The 17,937-nt window shown below is 25.6% G+C and overlaps 1 protein-coding gene across 3 annotated transcripts; it reads right to left on the bottom strand.

Moving 5' to 3' along the window:
• Positions 1–3,330: 3,330 nt before the first annotated feature.
• Positions 3,331–17,617, bottom strand: LOC107169738 (uncharacterized). 3 transcript variants are annotated; one of them, XM_089218502.1, is made up of 9 exons: positions 17,098–17,617; positions 16,975–17,033; positions 16,794–16,902; positions 9,809–9,932; positions 5,278–5,471; positions 4,566–4,772; positions 4,059–4,139; positions 3,557–3,978; positions 3,331–3,457 (listed from the first exon to the last, which is right to left on the bottom strand). In XM_089218502.1, the coding sequence occupies exons 6-8, from the start codon at positions 4,711–4,713 to the stop codon at positions 3,884–3,886; spliced, it is 324 nt and encodes a 107-aa protein (XP_089074628.1). In that variant the 5' UTR covers positions 4,714–4,772; positions 5,278–5,471; positions 9,809–9,932; positions 16,794–16,902; positions 16,975–17,033; positions 17,098–17,617; the 3' UTR covers positions 3,331–3,457; positions 3,557–3,883. The 3 variants fall into 3 exon arrangements, with proteins under 3 accessions (XP_089074628.1, XP_089074627.1, XP_089074626.1); XM_089218501.1 differs by having other exon boundaries at positions 16,794–17,033; positions 17,104–17,617; XM_089218500.1 differs by having other exon boundaries at positions 16,794–17,617.
• Positions 17,618–17,937: the final 320 nt, after the last annotated feature.

Genomic DNA, 17,937 nt, shown 5'->3' with positions numbered 1-17,937 from the left:
GGTATTCACAAAATATAAGTAATTAATGAATATAATTTAAACAAGATTAAATGTTAATTAACAAAAATATATAACAAATAATAATAATACATAATACATATTAATTAATTAGGTAATAACAAATCATTAACATTATTAAGTATATAGTTTAATAGAAAATAAATATTTTATTACAATTTATACCTCATTGTATAAAAATTATAAAATAAGTAGGTATTCACAAAATATAAGTAATTAATGAATATAATTTAAACACAGTTAAATGTTAATAAATAAAAATACATTACAAATAATAATAATACATAATACATATTAATTAATTAGGTAATAACAAATCATTAATATTATTAAGTATATAGTTTAATAGAAAATAAATATTATATTACAATTTATATCTCATTGTATAAAAATTATAAAATAAGTAGGTATTCACAAAATATAAGTAATTTATGAATATAATTTAAACACGATTAAATGTTAATAAACAATAATATATAACAAATAATAATAATACATAATACATATTAATTAATTAGGTAATAACAAATCATTAATATTATTAAGTATATAGTTTAATAGAAAATAAATATTATATTACAATTTATACCTTATTGTATAAAAATTATAAAATAAGTAGGTATTCACAAAATATAAGTAATTAATGAATATAATTTAAACACAGTTAAATGTTAATTAACAAAAATATATAATAAATAATAATAATACATAATACATATTAATTAAATAGGTAATAACAAATCATTAATATTATTAAGTATATAGTTTAATAGAAAATAAATATTATATTACAATTTATACCTTATTGTATAAAAATTATAAAATAAGTAGGTATTCACAAAATATGAGTAATTAATGAATATTATTTAAACACAGTTAAATGTTAATAAATAAAAATACATTACAAATAATAATAATACATAATACATATTAATTAATTAGGTAATAACAAATCATTAATATTATTAAGTATATAGTTTAATAGAAAATAAATATTATATTACAATGTATATCTCATTGTATAAAAATTATAAAATAAGTAGGTATTCACAAAATATAAGTTATTTATGAATATAATTTAAACACGATTAAATGTTAATAAACAATAATATATAACAAATAATAATAATACATAATACATATTAATTAATTAGGTAATAACAAATCATTAATATTATTAAGTATATAGTTTAATAGAAAATAAATATTATATTACAATTTATACCTTATTGTATAAAAATTATAAAATAAGTAGGTATTCACAAAATATAAGTAATTAATGAATATAATTTAAACAAGATTAAATGTTAATTAACAAAAATATATAACAAATAATAATAATACATAATACATATTAATTAATTAGGTAATAACAAATCATTAATATTATTAAGTATAAAGTTTAATAGAAAATAAATATTATATTACAATTTATACCTTATTGTATAAAAATTATAAAATAAGTAGGTATTCACAAAATATAAGTAATTTATGAATATAATTTAAACACAGTTAAATGTTAATAAATAAAAATACATTACAAATAATAATAATACATATTAATGAATAACAATTAATCATCAAGTCACATTTTAATAAAAAATAAATATATTAAAATTTACACCTGATTGTATTTCCTGTATTTTTTTTTTTGAATGACTAGAATTTTAATGGGATCTTTTTCACCTTCTCGTATTTGATGTTTCCCACATAAAATTCTATTTACTTCAACACACCAATGGTTGATAAACATTTTAACAATACAATTTAAAATTTTTTCTTCAAAAATATTAGTATGGTCAAAACAGCATAAATTACTTAAATCAAAATTTAATGAAAGTGTATTTACCAGGGTTAATTTAATTTGTTGATGATGACACATTGAAGGTAATACATTGTTTAAGTAAGTAATAATATTATTAATTAAAGACCGAAATGAAGTAGAAGGATATTTTAAGGATAACTTAGTAGGCTGGTATTCTCTGACTGATATCAGCTGATGTTCTGTTGATAATTGATCAGTACACATTATTTTTTACAACCTTTTAAGACATCTCAAATTAATTTTTTTATTATGAAACCCGATATATAGGAATGTGTCAATTGCCTTAAATATTCGATATTTTCACTGAGAATTGGTAGAGAAGGTCTGGGTAAATCAGCAGTTAAAGTTTGTCGAGTATAATTTATGGCATGTTGAGAAGAAAATAAATTTTTATAATTTGTCAAAGTACCGTCAGTAAGATCTTCCTCGCAGTTGGCACCAAGTGAATGTGGTGATATCAAGTTGTTGAGCATTAACGTTTTATACAATTGAATGAATGATGCACAAGTGGGATTAGTACAACCAAGACTTCTGACTGCACCAAAAAGGTTTTCCAGTGGATCTTGATTCAAATTTCTGGTCAACAATGACTTCAATCCTTACACATTTAACACTTTTGATAGGTATTGGAAACCTTTAAAACATTATTATTAGTAGGTTGCTGACTAACTGTACTATATTAATTACCTCTGATGGTGACTATCCAGTTTCTTAACGTTGGAACACTAACAGTTTTCATATTTTTTCCCACAAACTTCATTGATAATAGAATTGGTAGACTTTTTTCCCATAGATTATGGTGAACAGAATTTGTCTTTACTGCAGTTCTATAAATTTTGCCATTAACTACTTTATCGAAAGAACCATTCATTGAATCGAACAACTTATCAAAAAATAATAGAAGTGTTGCAGTATCAACAGCATCAGAATCAATAATATTTTGAGCTGTAAACAAAAATATCATAAATGTATCGATAGTTATTATTTAATTGTAATAAATATTACTCACTAGCAAGGAAATTCATAACCGCAGATACACAATGACTGAATACCTGTGTGGCACATTTCACTTTCATTTTAGTTATTTTTTCAGGAATAACGTGTTTATCTGACAAACGAGGAAGGATTTTTGAACAATTTGTAACCTTTCGTCATCAACTTCAACCTCATAAAAATCATCTTTATACAGTTTACTTTGTCTTATACAATATTCCCTAGTTTCTGCATTCAATATTTTAATTGCTCCTTCATTTGCTCGTCCTTGGTCAGAAATAGTGGCAACAATAACTAACCCAGTTCTGTGTACTTCACGAATAACCTATTAGAAATAAATTAATAATATTAACATATTATACACAATTATTTGATGTTCAATTTACCTCTTTCAACAGTTGCACCAGCTCATTTTGTTTGGTGGCTGCTTGGCAAAATGTATAACATATCGGTTGCTTAAACTTCTTTCTAATCCCTCTGACCATAAAAACAAGCGCATGATCAGCTAAGCTTTGATTTTTATAGGTACCAGAGTCAACAAATCCATCAATCACATCTGTTGATAGTGTATACTGAATACCACTACTTAGACTTATTTCATCAAAAAGGATTGAACAATACCTAAATAAATAAATGTAAAAGAATTAAATTGTATTATATGAAATCCCGTGCATGACCCACGTTACAAGTAATATTTTTAACAAAAACATCTCAACTCACCTATCGATTGGTTTGTTTTTTTACATTTTCTTTCAAAACACTCATGACCAAACTCATGACTGATTCCAGGACGGATTGAAACACTAGAAAGGATTAAATTAAGTGTTCTTTTGCTAGGTAGAGTGAATAGCTTTGACAGTATTCTGTAACACTTGGGGCTCTTTTTGAATAACGTCAGACTCAACATTTTTTCTTCTGCGTTTCCCGTACTTGTAGTCGTGTAAACATGGAAGCCGCAGGTGTCATTTTGGAAAGTAATTTATCTGACAAAGTTTCTGCTGCTTGTAACCTCCTTTTAAAAAGTTGTTTTCTACTTCCATCTAGCCTTCATTTTTTCACCAATTGATTGGCAATAATATACAATTTTTTACATTTTGATGTCAAATGACTACACTTTGTAACACCTATCTGTTTTAATAAACCTATATATGAACATAAGAAAAATATTAATTAATAATGTATCATAATAATTATATTATATGAAAGCTTAAATTCTATTAACCAGTATCTTTTTTCTTTGTTTTTCGATTTTCAACTTGTGCAGATATTCTAGTTACATTACAAAGCAAGCCATTATCATCATCTGCATAGCAAAGCAAAACATATTTGAAAGTCATGCCATCATGGTGTTAAATATAGGCAAATAGTAAATTTATAGTTATAACTTATAGAAACTTCTAGTGTACTAGTTTTAATTATTTCAATGCAAAATTCTCATTAAATACTATAATATATCATTGAGTAATATAAGTGGAATATAAAAAGTATAAAGCTAGCTACGTAATATGTGCATTAAAAAAAATTTAAAACTATTATCCACACACGTAATAACTGAGATAGTGTATCTAATACATCAAATCCAGACAAGTCGAGATTGGTTGATGAGGTACTAAGCAGGTTCACTTCTTTACAAGATGAATTATCTACTATAATGCATTTATATAGACATTTTACACACACACACATATATATATATATATTAATATTACTATAAAACTAATTATTTTACCTGCCGGTATATTTAATGTAGGATATGAATTACAGTTCAATCTTTTAGTCCCAGGACTCAAACAATCGCTTGTGAAATGTGCACCACAAATCCTTTTCTTGTTGTACACAATTTGAGGATCTTCATGTTCTAACTGGGCAATTTTCATCCATTCTCACAATCTTATAGGATAAAGTCTGACGTTTGGAAACCGATGAGATATAACATCTAATATAACAAAAGGTGCAGGTTATATAAATATGCCTAATATGTAGTTACATAACAATACTAACCTTTGGCTTTACATCCCTTTATACAACATTGGTATAATACCATTGTGTAAGAAAAAATTAATCTAACACGATAGAATACACTACACGAATAGTTGAATGACAAAACTTGAAAAGTCGAAAACGTGGAAAAAAAGAGCAAACGGAAAAAATACAAAATGGTATACCAATCTATGATGGCAGATTAACGGGCAACCATAGATTAGTATACAACGGCAACGGCGCGCCGGGATCGAGGAACAATAGTTATAAACGCATGCGCAGTAACGATCATATGTGGCGCGCCTGGTGTTTGGTAGGCATTACTACGCGGTACTTATTATTTTATAAGAGTGAGACCAGCCTGGACACATCCAAATAAAAATGTATACATTTTTTTCCAGTTAATGACATTTTCATGTTTATTCATTACAGAATAAAAAACATCATACATTATACCTTACCTGTAGCATCTTGGGCAAGTTTTAGACTCAATAACCTCTCATAATTATTACTTCTTGATCATAAAATATTGGATAACCAAACTAAATTGTTCAATATTTGAGATATCTGTTTCAATATGATTGATTGATGTTTGATTACTAAAACATCCAAACGTACCGATTATAGCTGTCTTAATATGAACTCTTGAACATGACTACAAAGTAAGCATACACAAAATTACATTTTGATTTTCATATGATAGAAATACATTATATGTTGGAACTATTAATTAACAATGGTTAGTGAGTACATGAAATACTATGGGGTAAGGGTAGTGACTAGTGAGTAAATAGGTATATTTTTATTTTCCCAGAGGCAATCTTAAAATCAACTAGAGTGATTTAAAAATAAACTACATTAACTATAACCTATGTGTATAGAATAGATTTTAAATAAAATATTTAAAGAATACTTTATATACAAACATTTATATTACTATTCATTTTTGATTAGCTTAATAATATATTTTTTAAGTTATCAATGAGATGAGGCATAAGGCTAACTATAAAATATAATAATAATATAAATTATTTAAACAATATAAAGTAATAGAACTTGTTAAATTAAAATTATAACATAGGGTTTAAGCAAAAAAAAAAAAAAAACATGTGTATATTAATGAAATTCCTTATTAATATAAATTTGTGTGCTTAATTAAAGAAGTATTAATAGGTACCTTGACAAACTAACTCACTTTTAAACTCTTAAAATATGTAGTATGTAGTATGTTTGGGCAATATTCATTTATCATCATTTATCATTTATACAATCACACAAATATCAAGTAGAAACTAGATTGGGAATTATTTTTGTCACCAATATTTTTAAAGTTATAACTGACGCCAGGGATATTATGTAGATCAAATGTTTTTTAAATCATATTCTATTATGGCATAAAAAAAAATATATTATAACTCAAACAAATTTGGCAAATATAAGTATTTTATTGAAATTATTATTTTAAATTACAGAAACATAAATGGAATGAAATACAAAAGATATCTTAAAATTAATTAAATTTAAGTGTTACCTAAATAATATAAAGCAAAATATTTTGGTTAGTTAAATACTTTAAAATCGTACATTATTAACATCTTTTATGTATGTATAAAATAGGATAGATAGGGAAATATTTTTTAATCAAAAACAGTAGAACTATAATAATTTTTAGATCGTTCTTAGATAATTTTTTAAAACTTAATTATTATTGTTAGGTACTTATTAATGTATTTATTTACGCAGCACTATTCAATAAAGATTTATATATTATACCATTATAAAATAAACAAATCAATTAAATTATAAAATTACAAAAGCTGATACTTCTACCGACTGAGCAAAGCCCATTTCTAGAACTAATATAAAAACTACAAAGCTAATTAGCAACTAAAACAGGCATATCAAACTCAAAGTAACAAGTGGGTTAATATATTTAAAAGCTCACTATAGAGCCCATGGTATGTTAACTAATAGATTCCGTGTCATCGAGATCCCGGTAACCATTCTGATAAGAACATATACCAGGCCTGAGTCATTCAGATCTCGAGACAATATGGTCCTGCGTCATTTAGATCCACTGACATTTATAGATCCCAGCTTGTTTGACACAGCTAGATCCATTTTTAAAATTTAAGTTAGTAAAGAATTAATAATGCCTTTACAATTTACTCTCCTTGCAACTACAATTAATAATAACTTTTAACATGGTCAGTGTCAATTGTATAGCTTTTCGTTTGTATACTACCACCTAGATACCCACATCACCCTTAAATTTGCTGCATATATAATAAAATCAAATGCATATTGCATATAAAAATAATATAACATATAAAACAGTGGAAATTGCTCTGCTGTACAGTAGGTTATAAATGGGTTACTGTAATGGATGGAATTCAATTTGAATTCAATGATATTATATCATTATATACTACAATGTCCGGAATTGTACATTTTGCCATTTGTACAGTGATTTTTGTACACATCGCGAATTGTACAATGTTGCTGTACAAAGTAACTAGATTGTATAAGTTTTGTTATACAATTCGCGATGTGTACAATAATCACTGTACAAATTGCGAAATGTACTTTCATTGTTGAAACCACAAGATTACTGCTAGTTTTAAAGTCTTAATTATTATTAACAAATAAATAGAAATACTGCCATACTGGATATTTTAAAATAAAGTTATATAAATTACAATATAATAAGTGGTATGTTTTAAAAGTATTTTATTACAAATATTACATCGCTATTTGTACAGTGATTATTGTACACATCGCAAATTGTATAATGAAACTTGTACAATCTAGTTTCTTTGTACAGCAACATTGTACAATTCGCGATGTGTACAAAAATCACTGTACAAATTGCAAAATGTACAATTCCGGACATTGTATGTAACATATGCATACAACCTAACCAATGTTTAAAATTTTTGAATAATACTTTAGATTTTATTTTTTTATATATTTAATTAAAATTATTTTTTATATATTTTACCAATGATGTGTAAACAATTTTTAAATAATACTTAATTAAATATTTTAATTTTAATTGTTAAATACTTAATTGTTGTAATTTGACTTTTTTTCCAACTGCTATATTACCTATAGATTATGATAATTTATTATTAATACTTATTAAAATATTGGATTTTCCGGTGGACATTTTTTTTTTTTTTTTGATAAAGGTAGAAAAATTTATAAGGAATCTTGAATTAAATTTTCAAATCTTAGATTTTCATATAACATTTTATATGAATTTCTATCTCAGATAACTTTAAATGCTTATTAAAAAAAGTTGTGACTATGTAAGTTTAATATTTTTAAACTGCTATTGAAACAATATGTTGGAAGCCTTATATTAAATTTTGAAGCTTTTTGACCAAACCACTAAAATTTTATTGACATTAATAGAAAAAAAAAACTTAAAAAGCTGAAAAAATAAAACGCCAGTAAATAGCTCAAAACTAATCAAAATATTTTGAAAATCTTATCAAATATAGAAAATGTCTATATAAGCATTCTGTGAAAATTTCAAGTATCTGCGGTCATTTGTTTTAGAGTTACACCAAAATAAGAAAATCGCTAAATGAGAAATCTAGTGAAAATCTAATGTTGTAAAAATTTAAATTCCAAACGCTCACAAAAATTTAATTTGAATTTCTAGTGGACATTTTTTTTTTGTGGTAAAAATTGACAAACTTGTAAAGAATCTTGTAATAAATTTTCAAACTTAGATTTAAAAAGAAATTTTTTTATGAATTTCTAGCTTAAAATAAATTGCGAATTTTTGTGATTTTTAAATTTTTTGTCAATGTTTAAACTTTGATTTGAATGCTTATAAAAAAAATTGTGACTGAATTTCTTTTATTTTTCAACTGCTATTGTAACAACATTAGTCGGTTAGAACGGTTAGGTAATAGATGGAATTAAATTTGAATCCAACGATATTATATCATTGTGACATTGGTATATAAAAAAACGATTCTGAGCGGAGACGATTTATCTGTCTAGGATATATTTTAGATTATTATTACTTATTATTAATACTTATTAAAATATTTGACTTTCTGGAGGTCTTTTTTTATTTCGTCGTTTAATTAATTTCAAACACTCATAAAAATTTAATTTGACTTTCTGGTGGATATTTATAATTTATATTATGATAAAGGTTAACAAACTTATAAGAAATCGTGTATTACATTTTCAAATCTTAGATTTAAAAATACATTTTTTTATGAATTTTATGAATATATTAACATAAGCACAACATTATTAACATTAATTTTATAATTTAAAATTTATATTATAATATCGAATTTTTTGATAATCGACAAATCCTATTTTCAGGACTTTTAGATCAAAGCTCGATAATATGATCCCGAGATAACTAAATCCATGTTGTTACCATATGTATGGCTAAGATCTCAATGACCCGAGTCCTATTTGTTCATACACCAAACATATAAAAATTTAAAAAAATTCTCATTTGATTAGTTTATCAGAATATAAGACAGTATAATAATGTAAACCAAATAAACCATTCTCTAAGAATCTAAGATAGTTGTAACACAACATTAATATTTTATTATTTTTATTATATCATTTTATGTTTTTGTTCATTAATATTGGTAGCCGCCGGGCCACAAAAAATTGAGCTGAGGGCATGTTTGACATGCCCGAATTAAAATCATATCATTTTGTTAATTCAGAGACCACATAAATAAAATATAAACTTACTAAACAACCTTTATTTTTATAAAAAAAACTCGGGAATATAAAAATATAACTTTAAATTGGATCAAAAACATCAGAAAAAAAAATATCCAACCTAAAATTATAACTGTTGAAGAGTTTTAAGTGTTTTAACTTTTCATTTAGGAACCACTTTTCTAGGACTCCAGAGGTTGTGTGTTAGGTCTTGTTGGCATTGTTGGAGATGAGCCGGCTAGGTAATATATTATATGATTAAAAATAACTGCAATTTACTTGTCATATTTTAGTTCATTATTGAAAACATATCCATAAATGTTTTGACTAGGACTCTTCAAGTTCTGTAATTTTCTTCAAATGGGCAGGAAAATAACAATATACTTGGTACTGCTTGTTCAGCCTAAAAGACAAAATGTATTATAATAACAGGTAACTGCATTAATACAATTGTATTAATAATGTTAATAAAATATATAATAAATGGGTATCTAAAAACATTTATGTTGGGGTACACAAAGTAATCAGTTGAAGTGAAGTGTGTGCAACAAACTACCTATATGATATTTGAATGGTATAAAATTTTTGAGATATATTATATAATATGCAGAAACTCATAATATGAAATATAACATAACAAATTAAAAAGCTGAAAAATTGGTATGTGACAGTGGCGTGCAGACAAGACACAATGGGGCCCCACTTGAAAATTGGGTGGGTGTGGTCGTGTGGGTTTTTTTAAATTTTTTTACTTAATAAATATTGTTTTCATATAACTGTATAGAGGCCCTTAGTAAAACATATATTATTTGTAACTTTTATTTTTGGGTGGGTGATGGTGGGTGTAAAAAGTTAACTTTGCCCCACGTGGAAAAAGAGATCTGCACGCCACTAGTATGTGATAAGCCATCAATTCAAAAAAATGTAAAAGAAGTGATTGATTCAGTTGAAAAAAGTAGGAAGCTTTATTTTATGCTTTACTGTAAAATTAAATATTAAAATATTTTAATATTTGTTAATAGAATTAAAATAAAGAAAAAAGCATTTGATGTACTTTGGAAATACAAATTAACTGAGAAAAAACTGTGAATTAGCTCACATCTAACCCCTCCCCCACTGGACCACAATGGTATACCACAGGCATGTCAAACAACAAGTATCATGTGGGCCAAATATTCCTCATATTTTTTGGTTAGTACTACACTTTACTAACATTTAAAAAAATCATTTTTAACCTCAAAACTGGTTTAAATAAAGTTTCCTGAATCTATTGAAATGTTAAGTAAAATATTAGTGTAATGTAATACTGTCAAAAAATATTAATTTAATATTTAATAATATAATTATTTATTAAATTAAAATTATTTTATTTAATTTGATAATTTGAATTATCAATTAAATAATTGTGGGTCAAACTAGCATAGAATCAGAAAAAATCTGGAATCCAACTAGTGTAGCATCTGCGATTAACCCCTTTTACTTAAGACCCAACTCAGATACACCGGCTATATTGACTAATGATTATCAATATATATATATATAATCATGTCATACAATAATGAAATAAGAAATATATTGTTTTTTATAGTGTAGTTTTTAGGTCAGACATTCAAACTAAAAATTACCTAGAATCTTTTTATATAATCTTTCTTTATCAAATCTTTTTTATTCATCATTAATATCATAACTAGAGCCCGGAATTATATTCTTTAAAAATAGCCAAGATAAGATGCTAATATTCTCTTAAAAAGTTGAAAATATTCTTCCAATATTCTTTAAAAATCATAATAAAATATGCCAAAAATATGCTTTTTGCTTGGAGCTAGCTATTTTTGTGTAGTAATTCTATTTTTTGTCGGGCATTGTTATCTTAGATAAGTCACATATCTTATATACTACAATGGATTGCAGCACATTACTACGTAGGGTATAATAATCGTATATACGATGGACGATGGTATATAAATATATAGTATATTTTCAATATCATGTCATTATCACTATTATCGGACATACTATAATTTATATTATTTACGTCACTGCAACCAAAAATACCAAACATCTATACAATTTAATCGATATATTCTCTAATATTCTTTATTATACGAAATATTATTTTATCTTGAAATATTCTCAAATATGCAAAAAAAACTTGCCATTATTACACCTGTTTCATGATTCGTAAAGATTTCAAACCCCCGTCTGACTGCATAGACTCATAAAAAATATGCAAAAGAATATAATTCCGGGCTCTAATCATAACTTAGAAGTCACTCCCAATATGAGTGATTATATTAAATTGTATCTACTAACTTTTTATGACATAGTTGGAATTATTACTTTTTATTTTTAAGCTGTATGTAATTTAGTTAGTAGGACAGAAAAAAGGTAAAATAAATTTTAAGTTTTGTAACATTATATAGATGCACATTTTTTAAAGTCTATAATTTAATTGTTTTGTTTTATATGTTATAACTCTGTAAGTTAATTAAATTAAATATTTAATTTTTATGCAATTGTAATTGACAATGAATATGTCGATACATTTTACCAACAAAAACGTACAATAATAAATTAACGTTAACGACTAGTCAATAACTATAATTCCAATCAATGTAGATAGTTTAAGATATTGACTAGGGCAGTGGTCTTCAACCGGTGGGTCGCTAAGCTTTAAAATTGGGTCGCGATAAGTCTTCTTTTTAAAATAAAAATAAAATTTTTAAAATTATAAAAGGTAAAAAAATTATTTTTTAATTATTAAATTTAGAAATTTAATAAATGAAAATACAGTTTAAAATAGTCACTAGGGTATAGGTAATATCAATCTCCATTTTTTTTATAGGCAATGATGAATTGAGAAATATTTTCTAAGTAATGACAATAATTCTAGTTTTTAGTTTTTAATTGAAAAAAATTGTTAAATTAATTAATCATTTGTTAAATTAAAAATGGACTTAAGTTGTAAAATCAATTTATCGATTCATCTATAACCAGTACAAAAAAAATAGTAAAAGATAGCCAACTATCAGAATTCTTATGAAATTATCTATACTTTATATAGATCATTTATTTGTTATCTGAGCTCAAAAACGTAAATAGTACCTATAATTTGATTTTTTGTAACTGAATAATAATCAATTATGATATTTGCTCTGCCAGTAATTAAAAAAAAAAACAATTTAAATGATCTTTAAATTTTCGTAAAGACGTTTCATATTTGTATTAAAATAGTGAATAGTTCACACTTTACTGTAAAGCAACATGAAAAATCATGTGTAAATCCAAAAAGTACTAAGTTATAGCACTAATATACTGACATGCAAGAATTATGTCAACAGTGTTTAATAGATAGAATTTTATATTACATTGATACACTAATTGAATACATTAGTTGATAATTGTTAATATAAATTATTACATTTAGGCACCTTTGAATGTGTATCGTTTGATTGTGAGAGGTATGTATTTTAACGAAGTAATTATAATTATATGTCTAGGACATGTTATATTATATTAATTACAATAATAATAATAATAATAAAAATGTAAGTATCTATAAAATTAATTCAAAATTAATAAAACCAAATTCATTATGTCACTCACTCAGTCATTCATAGAAGATATATACAACTCATTATAAAGTATTAATATAAGTCATTAGCAATATTAACTATTAATATTAGAATAACAAGTATATTCTAGAAATTTAAGTACTCAAGAATAATATTTTTAAATTACAACAATATAACTAAAAATTGTTATTTTTAATTATTTAATATGTAATTTCATTCAAATTTGAACTTAAAATATCTATTTAAAAAAACGGTGTTTGTAAAGTTTTTAGATTTTTTTTTCACAGCAGAATTAAATATTTACGTGAAACATTGTTTTAAATTTTCAATCCTAAGCTGTACAATTTAAACTTTTTATACATTTTTAACAACTAAAGCATTTGCACATTTTCGATTAAATAAATTTTGTCAAAATTTAACCTTCAAAAAACGTGCTTGTAATTAAAATTTTAGTCATTTATAAAAAAAAAAAACTAAAAAAGGTCAAACATTTTAAATGTCTATAGATAACTTTAAAAATATTTGAAATATTTTAGCGATGAATATGTACGATTTTAGATAAATATGGAAGACTTTTTAAATTCCACTTTAGTATTGATTTTTTTAAAAATGTATTTAGAAGCATTTCCCACCTGGATTTAAGGAAATTTTAAAATTTAAAATTTAATTTAAATAGATGTAAAGATATTTGAAATGAGCACAACTCTGATATGTAAGGATAAATATTCACTAATATTATGACAAATTATTGTAATTTGGTAAATTTTAGAACATTATTTAAATATTAAAACATATACAAATTAAATATGTATACAAGATAACACATATTGTTTATATAATATAATATAATATAATATTTGAAGAACTGTTGGTAATAGTTAATAAAACCCAGTGGCTTAGAACGTGTCTAATAATAATATACTTGGCAATTTAAACTTAAAGAATATTGTTTGTGCAAAAAGTTTAAAACGATCTCAGTCAAATAATAAATCACATATTTTGCCATTTCGCTATATAATATATATTCTATTATAAATACAATACAATACATTTTTATACAAATTATCAACTTGTTTAGAAATAATTGCTTTTATGCTTATAACTTTGTAAAACAGAACTTTAAGTCTTTAACTTTTTAAATGCTTTGAACGTACTATTACATCTAAAACATGTACACCATTCACTGCTATAGACATACTATTATGTTTCTATATTTTATAAAATTATTATTTGCCAGTAATATTAAAAAGATTCTATATTGACATATCTGTCGATCTAATCAATCGCATATTTTATTATTTACGACCTTTTTTTGGCACGAATGCAACATGCAAGATACCTGTAGTAGGTACATACAAATTATCAGTCATGAATGAACGAAAATATTTAGAAGTTTTTCCCTCACAAAAAAACAATAATGCAATAATATAGTGTTTATATATTGTGAAATACTAGATATCTATTGTAGCGAGTTGTGATTAAATCCAAATAAAGTAGTAGTATTATAATATGCATTAATGTATTAATAAATATATATGTGAAAGGACATCCGGTTTGTGTGGTGCATGTAGTTGCATATGCTCGCTTTATGACCATGAATATGAGATATACAGGGATATCAAATGTAGCTGGGACTAGAGATTCTTTCTACGAGAGAAGCTCGTAGACGATACAATCATCAGACGAACAACAAGCAGCTAGCGGCTAGATGACAAGAATACTTAATCACATCTCGCTCATCCACATTTCAATCATTTGGACTTAGTCGATTTTTTATTTAAAATATTATTTGTGCTTAGCCGAATTTAATTTAATAAATTATTTGGACTTTAAATAAATTTATACAATTTACAATATTTCAACAAGTGTTATCTATTTATCCATTAATCCATTTGATTAGTTTTAAACGTTATTTGCCACTTGCCACTAAAAAACATAATTTTATTATGATTTAATTATCCTTCATATTTTATTTCATTAATTTTTCTTGAGAATACATAGTGCAGTCTTCATTGTGTATTATAAGACCATAATTTTATCCACATTTCTTTTTTGATTCTTAAAAATTAATTGCATGCGGGCACCAATACCTTTCCATTTTTATTTTCAAAATATAGCTCTAGTTTATTTTTGTGTACACAATTTTTAAACTTTATTTGCCACTTGCCACTAAAAAAATATAATTTTATCATGATTTAATTATCCTTCATATTTTATTTCATTAATTTTGCTTGAGAATACATAGTGCAGTCTTCATTGTGTATTCTAAGACCATAAATTTATACACATTTCTTTTTTGATTCTTAAAAATCAATTGCCTGCGAGCACAGATAGGTATTGTAAGATTATATTTAATATAAGATTTATATTTTTATGATATTTTATGTAAAAACTAAAAAATTAAAGGTTTCAATAATAAGTAATCTAAATCATTATAATACATTTTATTTCTAGCCCGTTTTACAATCATAGTTTATACCTCAAATACGCTTATTAACCCACTGATGTTATCAGCTGAATTCGGCGGTTTAACTTTAATTTAACTATTGTACAACAGGCTCTTAGAAGCCCTTGAAAGTATTAACTGTTAAGTATTCAGTTTAAACTATGAAATTAGATCTTAGCATGAATAAGTCGATAAAATGATTAAGAATATAACAGAAAACAGCAGTGTTGAAAATAACAGATATATGAAAGTGGATTGAAAGCAGATTTGTTTCAAACATTAAGAGGACGCTACACCCGCATATGTTGTCTCCGTCTTACAAGTGCGTAACATAGCAAATTTTATGCTCAGCAGATCACGTTTAGCTCCGTTAGTTTAAAATTTAGAGTAAATTGACTTCTTACAAAAATTAAAGGTAACATTATTATCGAGGGCATGACGTAGGCTTTTTATTATATTTTAATTTTAAAGTGAGTTATGTGTATTTTAAAATTTAAAATTGTTTGTATATCTTAAAATACACATAACTCACTTTAAAATTAAAATATAATAAAAAGCCTACGTCATGCCCTTGATAATAATATTACCTTTAATTTTTGTAAGAGGTCAATTTACTCTAAATTTTAAACTAACGGAGCTAAACGTGATCTGCTGAGTATAAAATTTGGTATGTTACGCACTTGTAAGACGGAGACAACATATGCGGGGTAGCGTCGTCTTAATGAACAGTAATTTCCCATGATAAAATGAAAATGCTCTTCAAACAATAGAAAATAAATTATTAGATACCTACCAGTTTTAGTACACATTGATAAGGTAGAATATTTTTATGATTATAAATTAATATCTTTGATTTAGTGAATATTATGATGTAATTAAAATTCACATGTTTAGGTTACTGAACTTGGTAATTATGTGCGTAATATATTACCAAGTACCAAAAAAAACCATAATACATTTCCTTTCAAAGGCTCATTGCTATAAAAATAGGTATTGTTATAAAGGAAAAAATAAGAAAAGAGTGTTTTTAACTCTATATACTTGCTCCATTGTTGCTTGTTGCCTTTATAGATAGTTAATAATAATATAAGTACCTAAAGCTTTCACGAATAAAGGATAGGTATTCAATAACACAATAACCTATATACATAAACATCAATCGGATGTTGGTATCTAAGATCTAACCCCATTGACCGGTAATATTACTAGAATAAATATAAAAAGTTAGTCAACCAATACTCACATGTGATGGGTAAAAGATTTCATCTCGCTCCTAACATTATTATCACGCTTATAATATAATGAAAATAACAACAATACATCGACTGCAAGCAACCACTCAGCTACAGCCACTGACATCAACAGCCAAAATAAACAAAATCAATAATGGCACCAAGATATACACGTTTAAGTGTAGAAACTACCTTCACAATGTTCACAAACACGTTGATTCATAGAACAAATTCCTGGTTATTCAGCTACCCTAGAAATGGAAAAACAATATTACCAATGGAAAATGATGAACAGATATAATAACAAGACGATACAGGTACAAATCACAATTCACAGACGACATAGTTTGTGACTTAGGGCAAAACATGAACAATGAAACATAAATGTGTTGGACGGTTAACGGAGATCAAAGAAACACAGCTCAACGTTTGAAAAGTCAATCAATGAGCAAGAAATCACACATAGAAGTCGATATAAACTTTGAGATGACGGATTAGTAGTTAGTACCACATAAGCCAACTTGAAACATTGAACTATTTAAACCAAAATTAACTCTGGTATCAATAAATTAAAATGATAATTAAGTAAGAGCCCACTGGCGAAAGTGGCGACTGACAGTCCGCTAGGCTCATTTCATAATATGTGCCGCGTATCAATGTATCATACGCGTCGTATCGTACGCGCGCGTTTTTAGTTAACATTAATTTAGTTCATACGCGTCATATTGGAGAGAGAAACGCGCGCGTACGACACTTCGCGTATGATACGCGTCCATGTGAAACGGTCCTTAGCCCTTAGTATTAATAACAATGATTACATTGTTATCGACTACGCGGCTATAGTGAACAGAGTAGGGTGCAGTTATACAAAAAACGAAAATATCCCTCGACTTGCTATGCAACACAACTATAAGTTGGTCACGTACTCACGTCTGGGTAACCGGCGTAAAACTACTCTTATCAGTTTTTGGACAACTGCTTATCACTCAACAGAACCCTACCGTTGTAGTTCATTGTGTTAAAATAAATGAAAGTGTTATTTGATAAAAAAATCACTCTGTATATATGCAAATATAAATTTAATTAAAAATATCTTAAATCGTGGTTATAAACTTAGATCATTATTATATGGATGCCCATAGATATATATAACCA

This window comes from Diuraphis noxia, unplaced genomic scaffold, assembly GCF_037042655.1.
Source record: "Diuraphis noxia isolate RWA-SAM2 unplaced genomic scaffold, SU_Dnox_SAM2 contig0002, whole genome shotgun sequence".
NCBI lineage: Eukaryota > Metazoa > Arthropoda > Insecta > Hemiptera > Aphididae > Diuraphis > Diuraphis noxia.
This window is presented reverse-complemented; position numbering and strand designations above follow the sequence as displayed.